Below are 20231 nucleotides of genomic sequence, written 5' to 3'. Positions count from 1 at the left end.
GTCGATCGGGCCCTCGCAACGAGGTGCTGATCAACGTTCCTTGGTGTATCGATCCGGGTGCCGTGTATACCGAGCTACGTCTCTCATTCTCCGGGATGGTTGGCAGCTCATCTTCGTGAGGTGACCGTGACCTCGGGAAGGGTTGTTGGTTGGCGTTGGTCGGGATCCGGGCCGGTTGGCTGCTCTCCTTTGTGCACTGGATAGCGATTCCCGGGTGGTTGGCGGTTGGTCTTCGTGAGGTGGCCGCGTTTTCCTGCAAAAATGGCTCTCGTCGGGATCACCTGACGAGGCCCCTCCAACGAGCAAGTTAGTCGAGTGATCAATTGATTTTGCCTCCTCTGGCCAGATGCTGGCCATAGGTCTTTATATTACTGTACGTGGGTTGGTCGTACGTGGGTTGGCGTGGTGGACGTGCCAAACAGTGCATTGATATAGATTCTGACTTAGCGTGTCTCGGGAGCGGCTCGGCCTCGGAGCCGAGTAGTGCCTTAGTACGGATTCTGACTTGGCGTGTCTTAAGGGCGGTATTGTCTCGGGGTTCCCGAGGCCGAGCAGTGCCTTAGTGTGGATTCCGACTATGGCTGAAGATGTCGAATTCTGACGTGTCTTAGGCCAAAATATACCGTATTACTACGCCCCCACCACACCCCCCCGACCCCCCCCCTTCAAGACGTGCCATGGGGTCCTTGAAGGGCGGGGAGGCATGCCTTAGTCTGAATGACGCGATTGTGTTAGTTGCTCATGCGGGAAGCTGGAATTGGGGGATGATTTAGAGGGGAGGTGCCTTGTGATTCAAGTAGGACTGACCCTGCTGGTCGAATAATAGGGGCCTGTCGAGGAGAAACCGAAGCATCGAAACCGGCGAGGCGAGACCTACGCGGCGAGGCTAGATTGACTCGTCGGGGGGCGTTTTAGAGGGGTGGTGCCCCATGATTCGGGCATGACTGACCCTACTGGTCGAACGGTAGGGGCCTGTCGAGGCGAAACCGAAGCGTTGAAACCGACAAGGCAAGACCTACGTGGCGAGGCTGGATTGACTCATCGGGGGGCATTTTAGAGGGGCGGTGCCCCATGATTCAGGCAGGACTGACCCTACTGGTCGAACGGTAGAGGCATAGTGAGGCGAAACCGAAGCGTCGAAACCGACGAGGCGAGACCTACACGGCAAGGCTGGATTGACTCGTCGGGGGGCGTTTTAGAGGGGTGGTGCCCCGTGATTTGAGCAGGACTGACCCTACTGGTCGAATGGTAGGGGCCTGTCGAGGTGAAACCGATGCGTCGAAACCAGCGAGGCGAGACATGCGCGGCGAGGCTGGATTGACTCGTCGGGGGGCGTTTTAGAGGGGCGGCACCCCGTGATTCAGGCAGGACTGACCCTGCTGGTTGAATAGTAGAGGCCTGGTGAGGCGAAACCGACGAGGCAAAAACGATGTGTCGTAGGTCGGATAACGGGTTTGGCACAGCCCGACTGCCAAGATGCGATTGAGGTGTGGCTCAAGCGTTGGATTGGCCGAGGTGCGTTGATGCGTGGCTCGGGCATTGGATTGGTCAAGGTACGTTGAGGTGTGGCTTGGGCATTGGATGGCCGATGTGTGTGGCTCGGATGCTGGATTTGGCCGAGATGCGACTCGGGCATTGGACGGATGATGTGCAGGTCTCGGGCGTCGAATTTGGCCAAGATGCGACTCGGGCGTCGGATTTGCCGAGATGCGTGGCTTGGATGTTGGATTTGGCCAAGATGTGACTCGGGCATTTTGATGGCCAATGCGCGTGGCGTGGATGCTAGATTTGGCTGAGATGTGACTCGGGCTTTGGATTTGCCCAGATGCGTGGCTCAGGTGTTGGATGGCCGAGGTGCATAGCTCGGACATTGGATTTGGCTGAGATGCGTGGCTCGAACATTGGATATGGCCGAGATGTAGCTCGGTATCGAGTCTGGGGATTGAGCTGTGAGCTCAGCTCCGAATTGAGTCTGGGGACTGAGTTGTGAGCTCGGTATCGAGTCTGGGGACTGAGCTGTGAGCTCAGCTCCGAATTGAGTCTGGGGATCGAGTTATGAGCTCGACTCCGAATTGAGTTTGGGGACCGAGTTGTGAGCTCGGCTCCGAATTGAGTCTAGGGACCTAGTTGTGAGCTCGGCTCTGAATTGAGTCTGGGGACCGAGTCGCGAGCTCGGCTCCGAATTGAACCTAGGGACCGAGTCGCGAGCTTGGCTCCGAATTGAACCTAGGGACCGAGTTGTGAGCTCGACTCCGAATTAAACCTGGGGACCGAGTCGTGAGCTCGGCTCCGAATTGAGTCTGGGGACCGAGTCGCGAGCTCGGCTCCGAATTGAACCTAGGGACCGAGTCACGAGCTTGGCTCCGAATTGAACCTAGGGACCGAGTTGTGAGCTCGACTCTGAATTAAACCTGGGGACCGAGTCGCGAGCTCGGCTTCGAATTGAACCTGGGGACTGAGTCGCAAGCTCGGCACCGAATTGAGTATAGGGACTGAGTTGCGAGCTCGACACCAAATTGAATTTGGAGACCGAGTTGTGAGCTCGGCTCTAAATTGAGTCGACGAGCCGTAAGTCGAGAACCGATCTGGAAAGGCTCGGGCAAGAATTGGGCTAGCAAGCCGCAGGTCGGGAACCGATCTGGAGAAGCTTGGGCAAGAGCTAGGCCTATGGGCTGCAGGTTGGGAACCGATATGGAGAGGCTCGGGCAAGAGCTGGGCCAGCGAGCCACAGGTCGGGAACCAATATAGAGAGGCTCGGGCAAGAGCTGGGCCAACGAGTCGCAAGTCGGGAACCGATTTGGAGATGCTTGGGCAAGAGCTGGGCCAGTGTCTTTCGATGGGTCTCTTGGGACGTGGAGTTACTTCTTGGGGTTTCTCGAGATAGCGCCCGAGGTGACTTTTTAAGATGAAGTCCTCGCTTCGATTCTGGAGGTCACGACAATCTTCCGTGCCGTGGCCATATTCCCTATGGAACATGCTTAGAGGGAGAGGCAGAGGCCTTGGGAGCAGTAGCTCTTGTCAGTCGGCCCTCTAGCGGGGTTGCATCGGGGCTACTGAAGTTGTTCCCCGGGATTGCTCCACCCTTGGCCTCTTGCTGTTCATGCGCTTTCCCGCCACCAGAGCTTCGGCGGTGATGTACTAGTTGGCGCGCTGGAGCATCTTGGGGATGGCTACTGGTGGCCTCTCGATCAGTGACCAGAAGAACCTTGAAGGCTTCAAACCCATCATAAACACCTACATGATAAGAGAAGGGTGAGCATCTGGGAATCCCCAGATCTTAGTGGCAAAGCATGCCACGAGCTGAGAGAGCGACTCGTCTTCGTGTTGGGACAACGCGAGCAGGGTGGCTATGGAAGCCCTAGGTCGCACGCTGGTGAGGAAGTTCTGTTCAAACTCTCCAGCGAGTTGGTCGAAGGATGAGACTGAGGACTACTGCAGCCGGTTGAATCATGCTCGTGCCGATCCCCTTATAGTGGTCGGAAATGCTTGACATATCAATGCATCAGAGGTGCCATAGAGGGCCATCTGAGCCCGGAATGCGGAGATGTGCTCCGTGGGATCGGAGCCACCGTCGTATGTCTCCAATGTCGATAGCCTGAAGTTGAGAGATACTAGCTTGTCCTGTACTTCCTGAGTGAAAGGGGACACACCCGAGCCGCCTTCATTGGACTCGCCCCGTGATTTTCGAAAATCACACTGGAATGCATCCAGACGTTGGTTGACCTGGGACAATTAGGCCTTAAGCGAGTCATCCGTCGAGTCGGATGATACAGTGTTAGGCTCGAAGTGGGGTAGTGTGACTTGGTAGGGTGTAGGAATGCTCTGCTCGAGCGGACATCTCGGGTTCGTCATTTGGTCACGGGCTTTTGTCATCTCGACCTGCTCCCTGCTCGACGTTTGCCAGGTCAGGTCAATCAAGGGAGCTGCTAGCTACACGATTTGGGGAATAAGTGGGACGAGCATCTGCATCATCCCTGCCATCACTTGTACTTGGTAGGTCAGGCTGAGGAATGCCTCAGGCGATACGACCGAGGATCCCGCGGTAAGTTTGGGAGGTGGTAACCCCGGGTCATTGAATGGGTGCTAGTAGCGATCTGGCGTCGAGGCCGGGATCCCCCCATCTCGAAGGACGGAGAGGGGTTGCTCTCTGGGCCCAACAAAAGGGTGACCGACCGGTGGTTCTTCCTTGGGGAGAGCTCCTATGGGATGTTCCTGCAACATGACCCTCCTTCTAGCATCAAAATATTAGTGAACAAATGTGCCGTGGCTGGTGAGTCAACACGGTCTGGTAAACGGGTCAATGTCAAGAGTCTTCTATCGGTTGAGCTGGATGCCGAGTCGGCCGGGCCCTCGCGACGGGGTGCTGATCAGCGTTCCTTGGTGTGCCGATCCGGACGCCGTGTATGCCGAGCTACATCTCTCCTTCTCCGGGGTGGTTGGCAGCTCATCTTCGTGAGGTGGTCGTGGCCTCGAGAAGGGGTGCTAGTTGGCATTGGTCGAGATCCAAGCTGGTTGGCTGCTCTCCTTCATGCACTGGATGGCGATTCCCGGGTGGTTGGCGGCTCGTCTTCATGAGGTGGCCGCGTTTTCCTACAAAAATGGCCCTCGTCGAGATCACCCGACGAGGCCCCTCCGACGAGCAAGTTAATCGAGTGATCAATTGATTTTACCTCCTCTGACCAGATGATGGCTATAGGTTTTTATATTACTGTACATGGGTCGGTCGTACACGGGTTGGCGTAGTGGATGTGCCAAACAGTGCATTGGTACGAATTCTGACTTGGCGTGTCTCGGGAGTGGCTCGGCCTCGGGGTTCCCGAGGCCAAGCAGTGCCTTAGTACGAATTCTGACTTAGCATTTCTCGGGATCGGCTCGACCTAAGGAGCAGTACGTTAGTACGAATTCTAACTTAGCTTGTCTCGGGAGCTGCCGACCTTGAGGTTCCTGAGGCAGAGCAGTGCCTTAGTATGGATTCTGACTTGGCATGTCTTAGGGGCGGTGTTGTCTCGGGGTTCCCGAGGCCGAGTAGTGCCTTAGTACGGATTCCGACTATGGCTGATGACGTCGGATTCTGACGTGTCTTGGGCCAAAATATACCGTATCAGGTGTCATGAACAAGTTTATACATAACAAGTTCAATGTAGTATTTATGTGTGCTTGTGTATTTTATTTTTGTTTATGTTTTACGTAATCTTATTTTTATTGTCTTTTGTGATCATTTCTGGTTTATGCACGTAAATTGTGTGCAGTCATCATGTATAGGTAAAACTGTCCAAAAATAGGCTATTCAGACAACCATTTTGGAAGATTTCTAAGTGTATGGAGCAATACAAAATGTCAACTATTATAACACCCTAGAACTATTAGAGTAGCACATGACAAGATAAGTCTTTGGGCTATTATTTAAAACTGGTTTGTTATCTTATTTCATAATAGTATATGTGGGCACTTGTGAAGGCTTTTGAGTGCGATGGATCACCTTTAGATCCTTTGTCATATGATCATTCATAACTTACGAACTCTATTTTTGTATTTTGCATTGTCTATCAAATGTTTGCTAAAATATCTACTTGTGTGATCTCGAGTTAAATGTTTTTTTTAACCCATCTTCTCTTATGCAGATCCTTAGGGGATCCTAAAATATTATAGGGAGGCTAACCCTTTACAGATGGATATGCATGGGTAGTGCATGATTTATGCAAAACTAATTAAGACCATGATAAATGTTATCAGAGCGGAACAAGCATATTGAGAAACACTTGGCATGCAATAGTGAAGGACCTAGTAGGACTATATGAGAGTAGCTAATACCCGTCACCATTTAAGGGGAAACGAGCATAGAGACATAGGGAAATGAGTTACTCAAATGAGCGAACATCTTATATTAATATTCAGAAAAATGATCAATCTTTCACATGAGAGATATCATGAGCAAAAGCTTTGACGACGTCGTCGAAAGAATAAGTATGAGAGAATGCTATAGATAAGTTTATACATAATATATTTTGATGTAATGTTCTTGTGTATTTGTCTTTCAATTTTGTTTATACTTTGAATATCATGTAGAGGATTATATGGGTTGACAATCTTATTTGGGTTAGCTTTTATGGTCATTTCTAGTCTGTACACACGTTGGTTATGTGCAATTATTATACAAAGATAAAACTGTCCAAAAATATACCATCTAAGCAGTCAATTTGGGTAGTTTTTGGATGTACAAGAAGTGCAAAATGTCAACCGATACATCATCCTAAAGCTATCCAAGTGGCATCATAGTTTGATGAGCCTTTTGGGTATTATCTATAGTTAATTCATTGTTTTGTTCCTCAAAGATGTCATGTGAGCACTTGTGGACACTTTTAATTACGGTAAACCATCTTAGACCATTTATCGTGTGATTGTTCAGAGCTTTCGAAATCTATATTTGTAATTTATATTATTTATCAAATATCTGCTTATGAGATTCTATGTTAAATATTTCTTGTAACTCATCTTTTCTTATGCAAACCCTTATGGGAATTAAAAAATTACATAGATAGATGAACAAGGGCACCACATGATTTATGTAAAATCTTATCTTATAAGGATAATCTTATCTTAAAAAAAAATATATCAGAATAAAAAAAAGATATTATGCTTAAAAATTTTAAAAACTCGGGAATTATTCAAAATTACCAATAAGCCTTTTTTATTATTGTAAGAGAAATTTGAGTTCATGTGGAAAAATAAGCTCTACCTTCTTGTGAAAATTGAAGTCAAACATTTGAGAGGTCATGTGGAAAAATAAGCGATCCATGTGAAATCAAATACCAAATTCCACAAACAAGATACGAATAAATTGTCACCATAACTTTATCAAGCATTAACGGAGCAAAGAAAAGTCATGTCCACTTGCCATCCATGTAGGGAACTTATTATGATACCCAAAAATTCTATGGCAAATTTGGTAAATATTAATTTGATTCACAGATTTTTTAATATTAATTGATTCTATTGATCGACAAATTTGGTATACTTTTAATTCAAATAATAAATTTACACCTACATATAATTATTATATCATGACGAGAAACATATAATTATTTGATTAATCCCCAGAATGATGTTTAATTAAACCAACAATGTTGTCTTGATTTCATCGTTAAATATGTAATTGAGTTATATACTTATTCTATTTTTTTGATAATCATAAATTTTGTTCTCAAATATTAGTTAAAGAAATTACAATTTAATATTTCGTTTCTCGAAGATTACCTTTTTGTCCTCCTACCAATACGTAATTCTCTCATCACCCCATCATCGCTGAGTTGGGCAGCAAATAACGGAGTCCGAAGCAGATGCGGCTCCGAAACGCAAACGGAGTGCGGCGCGGTTAAGTTCGGATCCGAAATCACAGTCGGAGCTTGACGACCAAAACGCCTACTACCCGCTCGAGTACCTGCCCAAAACCTTCCACGTGGGGCCCATCATTCTTTACGATGAGGGCTTGGGTAGAGAAAGGAGTAATTAGACGAACTTCGATGCTTTTGGTCCTATTAAGGGGCTCCCAAATCGGCCGAGAAAGAGATCTAAACCCTAACCCTACCCTAATCCTCCAAATAAAAATCTCATCTGCCTCGAAGCAGATCGATCAAAGCAGATTCAGGAGGTGCTTGGCCTCTCCTCGATCAACTCCCTGCGCCCGATTTCTCTTCCCGGAAGTAGATCGGTAGCGATTCTGGTAATCTTGATCACTGCTATGCGGTTGAATTGCAAATAATCGAACTTTCTTATGTTGTTGCGGGGATCAAGACGGGTATTGCCGTTTCTCACAGTAATTCTGGGCTTTTTTTGGCATCTTTTGATGTTGGATTTTGCTTTTGGCGTCAAGTCAATCGATTTGATTGTTGTTCGAGGGAGATCGGATTTGTTATTTGGAATTGATATTTCTCTGTCGAAATTTAGATGTATCAGGATTTTTAAAGGTAGCCCTTTTTTGTGTGTATCCTCAGATACAACGCTAATGGTTGGTCCTTTTTCTGGGTTTCCTGGTTCTCATCTAATTGATCTTGATGTAATTGACCTGATCTTATATTCATTTTTAGTTCTGTGATGTACTGACTTGATGGTGTTCGTCTTGTTGATTTCTGTAATTGATGATGTCTAAGAGAATTTAATATTTTTGAAAATTTTCCTCGTAGTTTCCGTGGTCAGGAAAACTTTAAATGCTAGAGTTATGCTTCAAGGATCCTATAAATAATCAACTTTCTGTAACTGTTGAAACCTTGTTTGTGGTAACTTCCTAATCGATCATGTAGGTACTGTTAGATGCAATCCGTTTCACATTTGACAGAAGAATCTGATATTGGGATTATATCAGATCTGCTGCAGCTTTAAGTGCTTAATCCTGAGTTGGAGAACACCAATTAAGGTTCTTGAGATCTGGTGAGATACTGCAACGCAATACCTACTGAATAATGGCACAGGAAAGCTGGAAGAAGGAGACTGATCAGACTGAATGCGAGACACCTGAAGGCCCAATTTTATGTGCAAATAACTGTGGCTTTTTCGGGAGTGCCATGACCAATAACTTGTGTTCCAAGTGTTACAAAGACCTTGTCATGAAGCATAAGTCAATGGTAACTCTATCTGTTACTGAGTCAGGCAAAGTGACTGTTATTCCTTCATCTTCGGTGCAAATTGAACCTACTGTTGAAGTTTTGGATAAGATAAGTGGACCCTGTGAGGTGAACATGGTTAAGGATCGAGTGGAGGACTCGTGCAACAAACAGCCAGCTAACCGTTGTTTCCAGTGCAAGAAAAGGGTAGGATTAACAGGGTTCAAATGCCGATGCAGCAGCACCTTCTGCTCAGCTCACAGGTACCCTGAAACTCATGAATGCTCATTTGACTACAAGACTGCTGGTCGAGAGGCTATATCCAAGGAGAACCCCGTTGTCAAGGCAGAAAAGATTGAGAAAATCTGAAGTTGTTGCTGATGCTGTTCTTGAGAAAGGTATAAATGTCACTGTCTGTCTTTGATGGCATATTACCATTGAATTCTCATAGTCATATCAGATGAAAGGGAGTGTCATGATACCTTATATTGTTAGATGGTAATGTCCGTGTGCTTTTCAGCAGTAAATAATGTAAAAAGAAACTGTGTGTTTCTTCTTTGATGTTAAATATCCTTTCACTCTTTAGCAAAATGTTCTGAACTATGGGTTTGTTCTGTCTGAATCTTTTTCTTGTGGCATAAGGAACAAATTCAGTAACTTTATGTTCTAATATTTCACTAACCACAACTAGTACTGTAGAGGGACAATATCGATAAACACTAAACTGAGAATCTGAAATGAAATTTCCAACTAGAAATTTGCTTCAGTCTTCTGAGATGTTTGTGATAGTTTGTCAATCATCTCCCATTCTTGCGTGACTCTTTTCCACACTTCTGATACATCACAATTTGCATATTTTCTGGTTCAGTTCTTTAAACTTTGTATGTTCCACACTTCTGATGCATCACAATTTGCATATTTTCTGGTTCAGTTCTTAATCATCCTTATTTTTGAAAATCTGTGACTATTGCTAACACAAAGAATTAACTTTCTTGGTGATTTGTCCTGCTCTTTTGGTCCTAGAGTTGGAATGACAAAACACAGCAGCTGGATGACCATTTTGGCTGACTTTGGAAGCTGTCTGATATATTTAATTCATTAATGACTATTTTCTTAATTTATTTAGTAAATTTTGTCAGATAGTTTAAATGAGTGAGAGATACACTATGGCAGACAGGTTTATGCTACTTTTAAACTAGAACTTAGAATATCATCGCATTGGCACCTGCTACACCATCAAAAGAGTCTAGCCAACAGTTCACATGATTTCTTATGTTTTGTATGTGGAAGACATAGATATGCAATTTTACAGAAAGGACATGTTAGGCAACCTAATGCAAGCTGTCTTTTACCTAACATTCTGGTTCTAGAGCTTCATATTTAAGTAAGTTATTTTCATTACCTAAAGAGATGTTATATCCAATAGCAACATAAGATTTGGGACTGACATCCAAATCCAAAAATAGTTGAGAAAAATTCAAAAACATTACAGTATTTATTTAATGCAATGCAATAAAATTCTTGAGTTGTGCTTCTGAACTGTTGCTGTTGGATGAGAAACTTCAAATTATGAGGGTGGACAAAGAAGCTTAGTTTCACAAAACATGATTACTAAACTTCTTTTCTAAAAGGTTTGCTGAACATATTCCTTCAGGACTTGTTGCGCACCATGGTTGCATGTGACATTTGATCTCTTCTATATTGTATATGGTCTCTCTCTCTCTCTGTCTCTCTCTCTTTGGATTCAGGGACCTTGTTATAACTTATTGTACACCATGATTGCATGTTTATTTCATCACTTGTATATTGTATATGGTCTTTCTCCTTTGATTCAGGGACCTTATCATAACAGCCACTGCCTATTTCTATAGAAACACAACCATTGCAGACAAAATTAAAAAGGTTGGTTGTTGTTCATTCTAGTCTGCCTACATGGAGTCAAATAATAGAAACTAAAAGCAAAGGAAGTTAGGTCTGTGAAACCACAGATTGTTTCTCTTAATGCTGTACTACTAATTGCAAATTAATATCTTGTATCTACATGTATGTGAGTAATACTTCATGCATGTTTCAAGCACAATTCAACTGCTCATAGACATTACAGCTTTGACATAGTGTACACAGCACTTTCTACTCACTCTGAACATAATAATGCTTGTTCTGTTTACTGCTGAAAGGCTTACCATGCACCAAACTTTATTTTCATTATCTTGGCTAATTAAGCTATCCTTCATATCATCTCCATCATAGTGGGTATTTCTGCAATGCTCATATTGTGGAGATCACTGGATCATCCACATTTATCTGGATGATACCTTGTGTTTGCAGACAATATTAGTCTCTTTCTCATGTCATCAGTGTGGGACATGGATTCATCTAAATGCTTACCCTATATCAGTGGCTGACAATAAACAGTCTCAGGATAAATATACAAGTTTGCAGATGTTGATATCTTTTGGTTCATAACTTGATGAGGGAATCCTTTTTGAGCTTGCCTACAACATCTTATTGTGCCAGTGCTTTCAATTAGATCTTTTCTTCTGTGGTGTTCTTCTCTTCCCTATTGTTGTACCAACTGTTTTGACTAATGGATATATTTTCCTGAGCTGTTTTGACCCTTCTGAGAATTGTCTTTTTGTGTAAAAGAAGAGGTGTGGTTTAACAAATGGATTGTATGTCTGCTCTACAATAATTTCCTGAGTTCTTTTTTCCTGTAAATAAAAAATATCATTTTATAAGAATCCACCGAGAAAATAAGGTAAAAATATTATGGGTCAACAAAATAATTTTTTTGTGAGAAAAAATAAATATTATCTTATTAAACAAAAGAGAATATATATATATATATATATATATATATATATATATATATATATATATATATATATATATATATATATATATATATATATATAAAATAGCCGACTGCCGGTTCGACATGGAACCGGAAAAATTAGAATTCGATTTTGGTTCGATTTGAAACCCGACAAATCGTGTTTGATTCGAACTGGAACCGAACCGTAATTAACCCACGTGGAACAAAGAGAGCACTGACGTCCAAATCGGAATCCGGTCGCGGTGGCGAGCGGCGTAGACCTTATTCGACCGCTCTCCTTCCAACCCGGACGTCGTGCGGGTGGTGCCGATGCTTCGCCAGGAACCCTGGAATCCCTCTTCGTTCACGATCTCCGGTTGCCGATTCTTTCGTCGCGCCCCACGAACTACAGATCCAAATCCGCATTTCGGCCCTCGTCTCTTCAATTTCCCAATCTTCCGAAAGTCTAGGTCTCGTTCTCGAATCTGTTAACAATTGGAGTTTGGAGGTCAACATTGCTCCGGAAAGTTCTAGCGTTTGGCGTTCGTCGGTACGGTTCTGGAAATCAACTGTTTGGTTCAGGTGAAAAGGCGTGGTTTTTATTGCGAAGATTATTCTTTTTGTAATAATATATACATCTCTAGAATGCCGCCGATTCTATCGTCTTCGAAGGCGGTTGCCAGGTTTTTATCTGGCAAGAAACGATGTTTGGATCTCGGAGTTTGGTCTGGATTGGTGGGAAGCCACCCTGAGGCAGGAAAGAGGACGGCGAGATTCGCGCAGACTCGGTGTTTGGCTAGTTTTGCTGGCTGCGGAAGTCCCTGCATTGGTGAAGTGTTTCATTCTGGTGAAGTGCTCGCTCCCTCTGTTGGTTATTCCCATCGCTACGACCAAAGAAGGTGGTTTCTTGGTTGCGGGGATGGAGAAGAGGGAACCATCCTTTCCAAGATCTATGAGGAGCGACGTGTGATTGGGTACGCGTCTGGAGCTTGCTCTTCTGGGCAATTACATTTCGTGATTTATCTCTATGTGCCACTGTTGTGTTCGTTTCTTGAGCATTACACTCTACTCTCATTTTTGTTGTCTTTTTCTCTGTTCATTCTTGTGCCTCCAGTGACTGCTAAATCAGCACTTGTTTTATTTTGCACAGGGTAGCTAACGAATCAATGCTGGTTAATGCATCGCTTACTTTCCAGATAGATGTTTTTTTTTTGCCCCCTTATTTTTAAGCAATTAACTTGCAAGCCTAGATTTATCCTTCATCTTGAGTGATCTCTATCTTTTGTGCATTGCTTGTTCGCATGCTAACTTATGTTGCACCCAGAAGAACGGGGTAATAGGCAGAAATTGTTCATATTGTTAACTTCCTAGATCACTTGTCCTATTTATTCATGTTTTGGGCTCTTTGGAGGTGTCCTTTGTCAGAGTAGTTATTTTTCTAAATCCATCGGCGAAAACTTATTTGTCTTCTTTGATCAGGTACTCTCCTGAACAGTTATTTGATGTGGTTGCTGCCGTTGAAATGTATGAGGAGTTTTTACCATGGTGCCAGAGGTCTAGGATTATTAAGCGGAATAGTGATGGCTCATTTGACGCTGAGCTGGAGATTGGTTTTAAGTTCCTTGTTGAAAGTTATGTTTCTCATGTAGAAATGGAGAAACCAAAGTATATTAAGGTTTTAAACTTACTCTGCTTCCTGACTTGGTTAGTTATTTGATATACTTATGGCAGATTGTCATCTAGGACCTTTTTTTGCTTTTATTTTATGATTTTCTTTGTACATAGTTTTTAATTCTCTAAGATGCTGTGGTAAGTCAAAAGAGACCTATGAATGATGTAATTAGACAAGGTAAGTCAACTACTATTAGTGGTGTGAGGAGAAATAAAAAAAAACCTATAAATATTTTATAAAAAATAAAAGATTAGCTTGACAAAGATTCTATCTTGAGCAGTGCTCAATATTTACTCAATCATAGCATGAATCAATGGTCTCGACAGTTTTGTTGGCATATGTTCTTCAAGGACCTAGTTCCTTTTGTGATCTGTCTCCTGCCTTATATGGAGCAAGGTTTGTTGTACCGCCCAGTATGGATGATATATATCGGTCCGATAAGAGGCTGGTATGGGCGGTACATACTGATTTGTTGGTACACTCCATTGTACCATGTGTCAGTATGCTGGTACTATTCGATACCAATATTCCGGTAAGGCGAACCATATATGGAGGCAATATATATTGCTTCAACATATGGTCTCAGCATATGTTCTTCAAGGGCCAATCTATTTCTCAAAATTGTGTGGTACTCTTCCGTTGGCTGGATATAATGACAACAAGCTGTTACTCCCAACTGTTCGGGATTAATTACATGGATCTTATCCCTCATTTGAACTCCAGTCAGGGCTGTTTTGCTAATGGAAAATTATTTGGAACTAGTAAACATTCATAAATTTGTATTGTGTTGATCTCAACAGTATTGTTCATGACTTCATACATGTAAATCTTAGCCTGGAATTTAGTTGTCTTGTAAATTTCCAGTTTATCATATTTAGTATATATTTTATACTTAAAAGTATGATATGTTTTAATCTCTTTTGTTTGAGGGAATTATTAACAGTGTAATACATGTCAGTCAGACGAGGTATTGTTTGTTTTCGTATTGCAAGATACAATTATACCTATGATGTTGGCAAGCATAAGGATGCTAGTTTGATTGCCATATTGATTGAAACTAATAATGTTGGATCCTGATGCATATATGTTTTCTAAACGCAAAAGAGTTAAATTCTAGGCCTTGAACTTCCGTTCTGTATGATAGCAACTAGATCTAGTCTTACACATTCAGGTTGTTACTCATTTTGAGTTTTTAAGAGTGGTAACTCAATTTCATTGTTTTCTCGTAAACGTTAGTGATATTGATTGGTAACCTTATTATTACTTGCAGACCACTGCTTCAGAAAATGGCCTTTTTGACCACTTGATTAACATTTGGGAGTTTTATCCTGGTCCAGTTCCAGGAACTTGTGACCTTTACTTCTTGGTGGATTTTAAGTTTCAGTCACCATTATATCGCCAGGTAAATATAATTGAAATTTTCACTTTTTCTCAACATATTTGGTTGTCTTTTGACTCTCAACATTTTGGTTCTACTTTTACGTTGTACTTCCTTTTGAGATGAAATGTTGGATCACTTTTTAGAACCTCACACTGTACCTCTAATAGCATAACTTTCTCTGATAGTGAATGTGTTTTATTTATATGCTTTATTAGTATGAATTTCCTTTCTAGAAGATCAAAGAATTACTTTTTTCTGGTTAACTTGCCTTCTGTTTTTAAGATGTGCTGTCAAATATTCTTAGGAATGCGATTGAGAAAGGTTAATCTTCTTCTTGCATTTATGTACATAAAGTACAAACTAAATTCTTGTGTAGGGTTTTTTTTAAACAAAAATGTTATACAGAATACTTTGTTTTTCTTGTCGGACTCTGATATGGTGTTCATAAATTGTTCATTCTTCTGTTGTAACTTTAACATTTCTGTCTCAACCTAATTATGCTGATTGGGTTATATATTTGTGTTTGCCACTCTCTTATGTTGTGGCAGGTGGCATCAATGTTTTTTAAGGAGGTGGTCTCTCAACTAGTTACTTCTTTCGATGATCGCTGTCGTAGAATCTATGGTCCTGCCGTCCAAGTTCTTGAAACATCTTATGGACAAAGCACATAAGCCTGGCTGGTCATCTCGAGCACGTCAGATGATGATGGTGGCTGCGAATGTTTAGGCTAGTAAATCAGTTTGGGATGGCATAATTCGCCTCTCAATTTGCATGTTTCAACTACATGCAAATTCTTGGATGTACGTGATTTCTACCAGCATATCCAAGTGTTTTCCAAAACCACATTCTCTATTTCTTTCAGGCCCTGAAAATTCTTGTGCAAACATTCATCGTTTGGAGGATATCTTATATGGTAATGAAGACATTTCGACGAGAGATGTGCAAACATGCATTGTTATTTTACTTGCTAGCATCGTTAGCGTTGCGGTAGATCTTCAGTTATTAGCAACAAAAGGATTTAGCGAAAAACATATGTGAATGAGAAAATGTGTCACTGCAAAATGGAACTCATATTTGCTAATAGTATGTGTAAAGCAATTTTCGCAACCTTTGGCAATTGTTTTTCTGAAATGCAGCCACTGAGGATTATGGTTGGCTATAACTCAGAATTTTGCAGAGGAAAGAGGATTTGCTTGCATGAGAGTGATCTAGCTTTGTACTCTGGCCTTTCTTGGTGAATGGAACAAATATATGTCATGGAAAACAGTACTTGAGATCAGGGATGTGTTCATCCAACTTGGTGGCTGTACACAAGGTTTAGCGCAAATACATCATGTTTGGTTGATCTCTGTTTGCCATTGCCTCAAAATAATCAGTCAGTGATAGAAATTAGGGGTAGCATCTAAGGGCAGTTCTTTACCTCCTTCAAAAGCCATCCACTTTGGCTCATTGTGTTCAGGGATTTCCTGAGCTGCTCCACTGAAGGTTTTCTACCTCATAAGCAAACTTCATGCAAGAGGGAAGCATTTGCTCTCTCTCTCTCTCTCTCTCTCTCTCTCTCTCTCTCAAATTGCTGTGATCTACCAAAGTATATGAGATAAACAGTCCCATGTCACCCTGTATTGGGCACTTAAACACATGATGAACACAAAGAAGCAACTCAATGGTCATATATGCATCATGGTGGACTTTTTGTTCTTGCTATGTTTTTTCTTGTATGAATATTGGGAAATGAACACTGCAAAACTTCAAGTATCAGCTAATTTAGTTGCTCTGCTTCGTAGCAGCAGCATTTATCATGAAGTCACTCAGAGAAGAAGCTCATTTTCGCAGACCAAACCAGTCTCGACAATCCATGCAACAAAGAAGTGATTCACGTCAAGCAAAATTTAAGATGAATTCATGAAGTTTCTAACTCCACTGAGATCAAATTCTCTGTACATGGCATAGGAAGCAAACAAATAACAGAGACGAAGCTCGGAGAAGTGGAAGAAAACGGAGCCATGTTGAAACCTTGTCCTCCTTCAGAAGGACAGCGACGACTCATCCCCCACCTGCGACGTGCTCGCCGTCCTCCCAATCTTCTTGGGGGATGCTGTCTTCGACAGGTCGCCGGATCTCCTCCTCAGCATCTGCCGCATGCCGTCGGCCACCCGGACCGCCGGGTTGGACTTGGTCTTCCCGCAGAAGGACATGTGGGCGTCTATGGCCTCCTCGACGCCATGACACTTCCTCCTTCCCCTGCTCAGCTCATCTCTCACTGCCTCACAGCACAGCCCGCAGAGCCACTTCCCGTCGAAGCTCGCCCTCACGCTGCCTATGTAGTCCTTGGTGCAGTCCTCCCGTAATCCGCAGCACTCGCACTTCACCAGCTCGATCTCCATTGCTCAATATCAATGTCAGCTGGACAGACAGCAGCAATATGCAGACAGAGCCCGTTGACATACAGTAATGGAGGTCTGGGGAGGGAAGGCAGGTCTTTATGGTCGAGAGCAAGAGCTACGTGATGAAAGGGATCAAGCCACGATTTGCTCCATGTTCTAAGGTAGGATTTGAGACAGAGTCAGCTGGAGTTGTCTCATGTTTGGTCTTTTCCTTTCATTTAATACCGGACGGGAAATGATTGGAGCAGTTGAGGCTGGCAATTTGGACTGTTACTGCCTAAAGATCACTTATCTGTCTCGAAACTTTTGGTGGATGCCTGCTTTGGTGATTCGAGGGGTAGACAAGTGTAGGATTAGTTGCACACTGGTTTCAGTGTTGTCAAGTTAGATTGACCTGTCTGTGTTCGAGAAATCTTGTTTAGCTGGAAACACTTGTTTGATGTGTTTAGCTGGAAATCTTTGATGTGTTCTGGAAATCTTGTTTAGCTGGAAACAGTTCTTCGATGTGTTTAGCTGTAATTCTTAGCAACAACAGAAGAAGTTAGATTTATGTCCCAAACATGTTGTTGTAAAACGGAAGAATTAAAGAGAAATATTTCATATATTGTTTGCAACCTAAAGAGTGTCTCGTTCCATGTTGACCTAATAGTAATGATCGTTTAGCTTGCATTCATAGGATACTTGCTCAAACAAGTACATGGCGGACACAGCTAAGGCTGCTGTAGATGAAGTGATCCCCAATAATGATGCATGTAGAGACAGATTTGTACAACCAGGATAACCTACTTTTTGTTCTACCTCTTTCTTGGCTCCTTGGCAGGTCTTATCTACTTGAATTTGATGCAGAGCAGTCGGAGAAGAAGCTCAAGCTGATTCATGGCGACCCTTTCGAGTCACCGTCTTCGACCTGTTCTTGCACACCTTTCCCTTCCAGGTGGCCATCGTAATCACAATGAAACCTCACTGTCTTGGTGACTTGGCAGAGAGAGGTCTGCGGACAACTCCACGAGAGCTTGTCCTTCTCCGGAGACATGCAGAAGCCATTAATCTTGTGGACTCCATATCTCCTCCTCCCCTGTGCGTCATCGTCTCCCACGACAGTGATCGGACGCTCGTGCTCTGGTCCATGTAATGTTGGAAAGGGACGACGTCCAAATCCAGTAGAACTATCTAACTTTCTCACCTTTGGATCATTTCTACTCATTTTTGGCACAACTCGTGGGTGCAAACAATCTACACATCCATCGAAGCATGCATTGTGACTGGAATGTGCGTAAGAGTTCATGTCAAAGATGGAGAGGCAAAAGTAAGTGGTCTTGATTTAACATGCATCATCAAGTCAAAGCCATGTTGGTTAGGGGACACCATCAGAAACCAGTAGAGTTGCGTCACCGTTGGCTGTTCCTTTTGCAGGACCTGCGGATGTGGATGAGATGAGCTACATATCCATCAAAGAATGTGATTGAGATGTGCGTAACAGTTGATGTCGAAAAGTACTTTGCATCATCGGAATCAAGGCAAATCTTTCTCGCAGTTGGATCATCAAAATGAGATTGACGTGTGAGTAGGAGTGTTCTTGCACCGAACGATCGTAGTAAGCGAAAGCACATGAAATCACTTGGAAGAAGAAGAAGAAGAAGAAGAAGAAGAAGAAGAAGAAGAGACACTGAAACCTGAAAGCAAAGCCAAGCAGGAAGGTCAATTTCCATGGTCCATGTTTCAATCATTGGATACACGGAAGAGATGCCCTGCATCACATGCAGCCCCACATGCTCTTGTTCTCCTCCAAAATGTGGAGCTAAACCTAACTCAATCATTAGACTGCTTGTGTATGTTAGTATATGATCGATGATCATGGCACTGTGCTTACTCAAAGACTATTATTCCTTGTGCAGTGGTTATGCTGCAGAAACTACATTAAATTAGTTCCATTGGTTAGGTAGATTGCATTTTCAGAAGCTCATATAATTAATTAGCAACAGTTTTGGGGAAATACCAATTTATCTATCATATAGGTTAAAAGACTCGAAGTCATTAATGACGGACAATAATCATCATACCTTATCAAGATCAAAAACTAATTAAATGGTTTACATAATCTTATCTTATGCTAACTAGTAAGAAAGCCCATAGATTAGGTATAAAAGAAATTCATCAGCTCACGTGAAGAGGGGGGGACTTACTACACACTTAGTTATATAACTTACACTACTGTCTTCTCCCCTTCGTTGACTTAAGCATCGGAGGGACCGCACCAAGCAACCCTTGGTGCTGACCTATCATGTAGCATCGCCAATCGTCGAAGGACACCAGGATGACCTAGCCTCGATGAGAAACTTTGCAACTAGGAAGATACCAGTCCACCTACCCAACCAATCTAAACTGGGTCCTCACCAATAGAACAGCTTCCGACCAAACAGCCTATGCAGTCTCACCTCACTATATCTCCCATGTCAGTCGGGAAGAGGCACCCGATGAGCATGCACATTCGATGGTGGACTAACTATGCCAACTCATCAGTCGGTGGTACTCATGACACCATTATTCTAACGCTAGAGGAAGGGTCGAATGTCGTAGGTGCACCATCCTATCGCTCTTCCTGGTGAATATTTTGTAGAGAAATCTAAGGGCCACATCACATGATTAGTGGAAGAACAAAAAACAAAAACCCCAAATTTCCCTAAAGATGTTCGTCATCATGCGAAGATAGATACGTAAAAAACCATGAAACTTAAATCCACATGTAAGATAGTTGTGTTTTACTTAAAGAGATCGTATATCCCTGAATCCATGCAGATTTGTAGGAGAGGACGAAGGAGGTCAAGTATACTCCTCTCTAGTAGTAATCCACATAGTAGAGTTGTGACGACGCAACTCAAATCACTGCTAAAAAATTCACACCTACTATCAGAGGAGGAGGAGGTAAGAGGAGAATAGGAGGTGGTAACTAATAAGCCTCTGGCCTATGGGTCTTTGGTTTTCTTATATTTATAGAGGTCTCATGTCTATTTAACTATAACGGATCCTGCCCTATTGGGTATTGGATCTTCATCCAACTACCCAAGTCTTTTAGATTAGTAGATCTCTATCTAATAATCTCTTATTGGCTTTTATTGGATCTTATCCATAGGATCCAATAATTCAGGGCTTATTAGATATCCAATAAGATAGAAAATCTGACGGATATCTCATATCTGAACCTCTATTATCGCAATGTCTACCATATGTGTATGACTCATTAAGCCCAATATCGAGTTGGTCATGAGTCATATTTGTCAGAACTCCTGGCTCAGTGAATTATTATCTTTATAATAATTCACTCGACTCATCAATTGCGGACGTATTATGCCACTATATCGTAGTACCCATTCGATACATGGGA

The 20231-nt window shown here is 42.9% G+C and overlaps 3 protein-coding genes across 4 annotated transcripts; 2 read left to right on the top strand and 1 right to left on the bottom strand.

Annotated features, from left to right (window-relative positions):
* Nucleotides 1–7562: 7562 nt before the first annotated feature.
* LOC135642429 (zinc finger A20 and AN1 domain-containing stress-associated protein 6-like) lies at nt 7563–9188 on the top strand. The gene is made up of 2 exons (XM_065158567.1): nt 7563–7720; nt 8298–9188. Exon 2 carries the CDS (start codon nt 8457–8459, stop codon nt 8964–8966), a length of 510 nt encoding a protein of 169 aa, XP_065014639.1. The 5' UTR covers nt 7563–7720; nt 8298–8456; the 3' UTR covers nt 8967–9188.
* Nucleotides 9189–11582: 2394 nt separating this feature from the next.
* Nucleotides 11583–15784, top strand: LOC135643149 (uncharacterized). Of its 2 annotated transcripts, XM_065159787.1 has the most exons (5): nt 11583–11962; nt 12057–12386; nt 12892–13087; nt 14355–14486; nt 15014–15784. In XM_065159787.1, the coding sequence occupies exons 2-5, from the start codon at nt 12058–12060 to the stop codon at nt 15134–15136; spliced, it is 780 nt and encodes a 259-aa protein (XP_065015859.1). In that variant the 5' UTR covers nt 11583–11962; nt 12057; the 3' UTR covers nt 15137–15784. The 2 variants fall into 2 exon arrangements, with proteins under 2 accessions (XP_065015859.1, XP_065015860.1); XM_065159788.1 differs by having other exon boundaries at nt 11951–12386; nt 15014–15781.
* Nucleotides 15785–16343: 559 nt separating this feature from the next.
* Nucleotides 16344–17239, bottom strand: LOC103990927 (uncharacterized). Its single transcript, XM_009410226.3, has one exon. It carries the CDS (start codon nt 16847–16849, stop codon nt 16490–16492), a length of 360 nt encoding a protein of 119 aa, XP_009408501.2. The 5' UTR covers nt 16850–17239; the 3' UTR covers nt 16344–16489.
* Between the last annotated feature and the right edge of the window lie 2992 nt (nt 17240–20231).

Source organism: Musa acuminata, chromosome BXJ3-7, assembly GCF_036884655.1.
Source record: "Musa acuminata AAA Group cultivar baxijiao chromosome BXJ3-7, Cavendish_Baxijiao_AAA, whole genome shotgun sequence".
NCBI classification, from domain to species: Eukaryota; Viridiplantae; Streptophyta; class Magnoliopsida; order Zingiberales; family Musaceae; genus Musa; species Musa acuminata.
This window is presented reverse-complemented; position numbering and strand designations above follow the sequence as displayed.

What these genes read in the sequence shown, in the direction of transcription:
- LOC103990927 (XM_009410226.3), bottom strand. Translation starts at nt 16,849, where the DNA reads ATGGAGATCGAGCTGGTGAAGTGCGAGTGCTGCGGATTACGGGAGGAC.
- LOC135643149 (XM_065159787.1), top strand. Translation starts at nt 12,058, where the DNA reads ATGCCGCCGATTCTATCGTCTTCGAAGGCGGTTGCCAGGTTTTTATCT. An exon ending in GAGGAGCGACGTGTGATTGG is followed by an intron (nt 12,387 to 12,891) that starts GTACGCGTCTGG and finishes TTCTTTGATCAG; the next exon opens with GTACTCTCCTGAACAGTTAT. An exon ending in AGTCACCATTATATCGCCAG is followed by an intron (nt 14,487 to 15,013) that starts GTAAATATAATT and finishes ATGTTGTGGCAG; the next exon opens with GTGGCATCAATGTTTTTTAA.
- LOC135642429 (XM_065158567.1), top strand. Translation starts at nt 8,457, where the DNA reads ATGGCACAGGAAAGCTGGAAGAAGGAGACTGATCAGACTGAATGCGAG.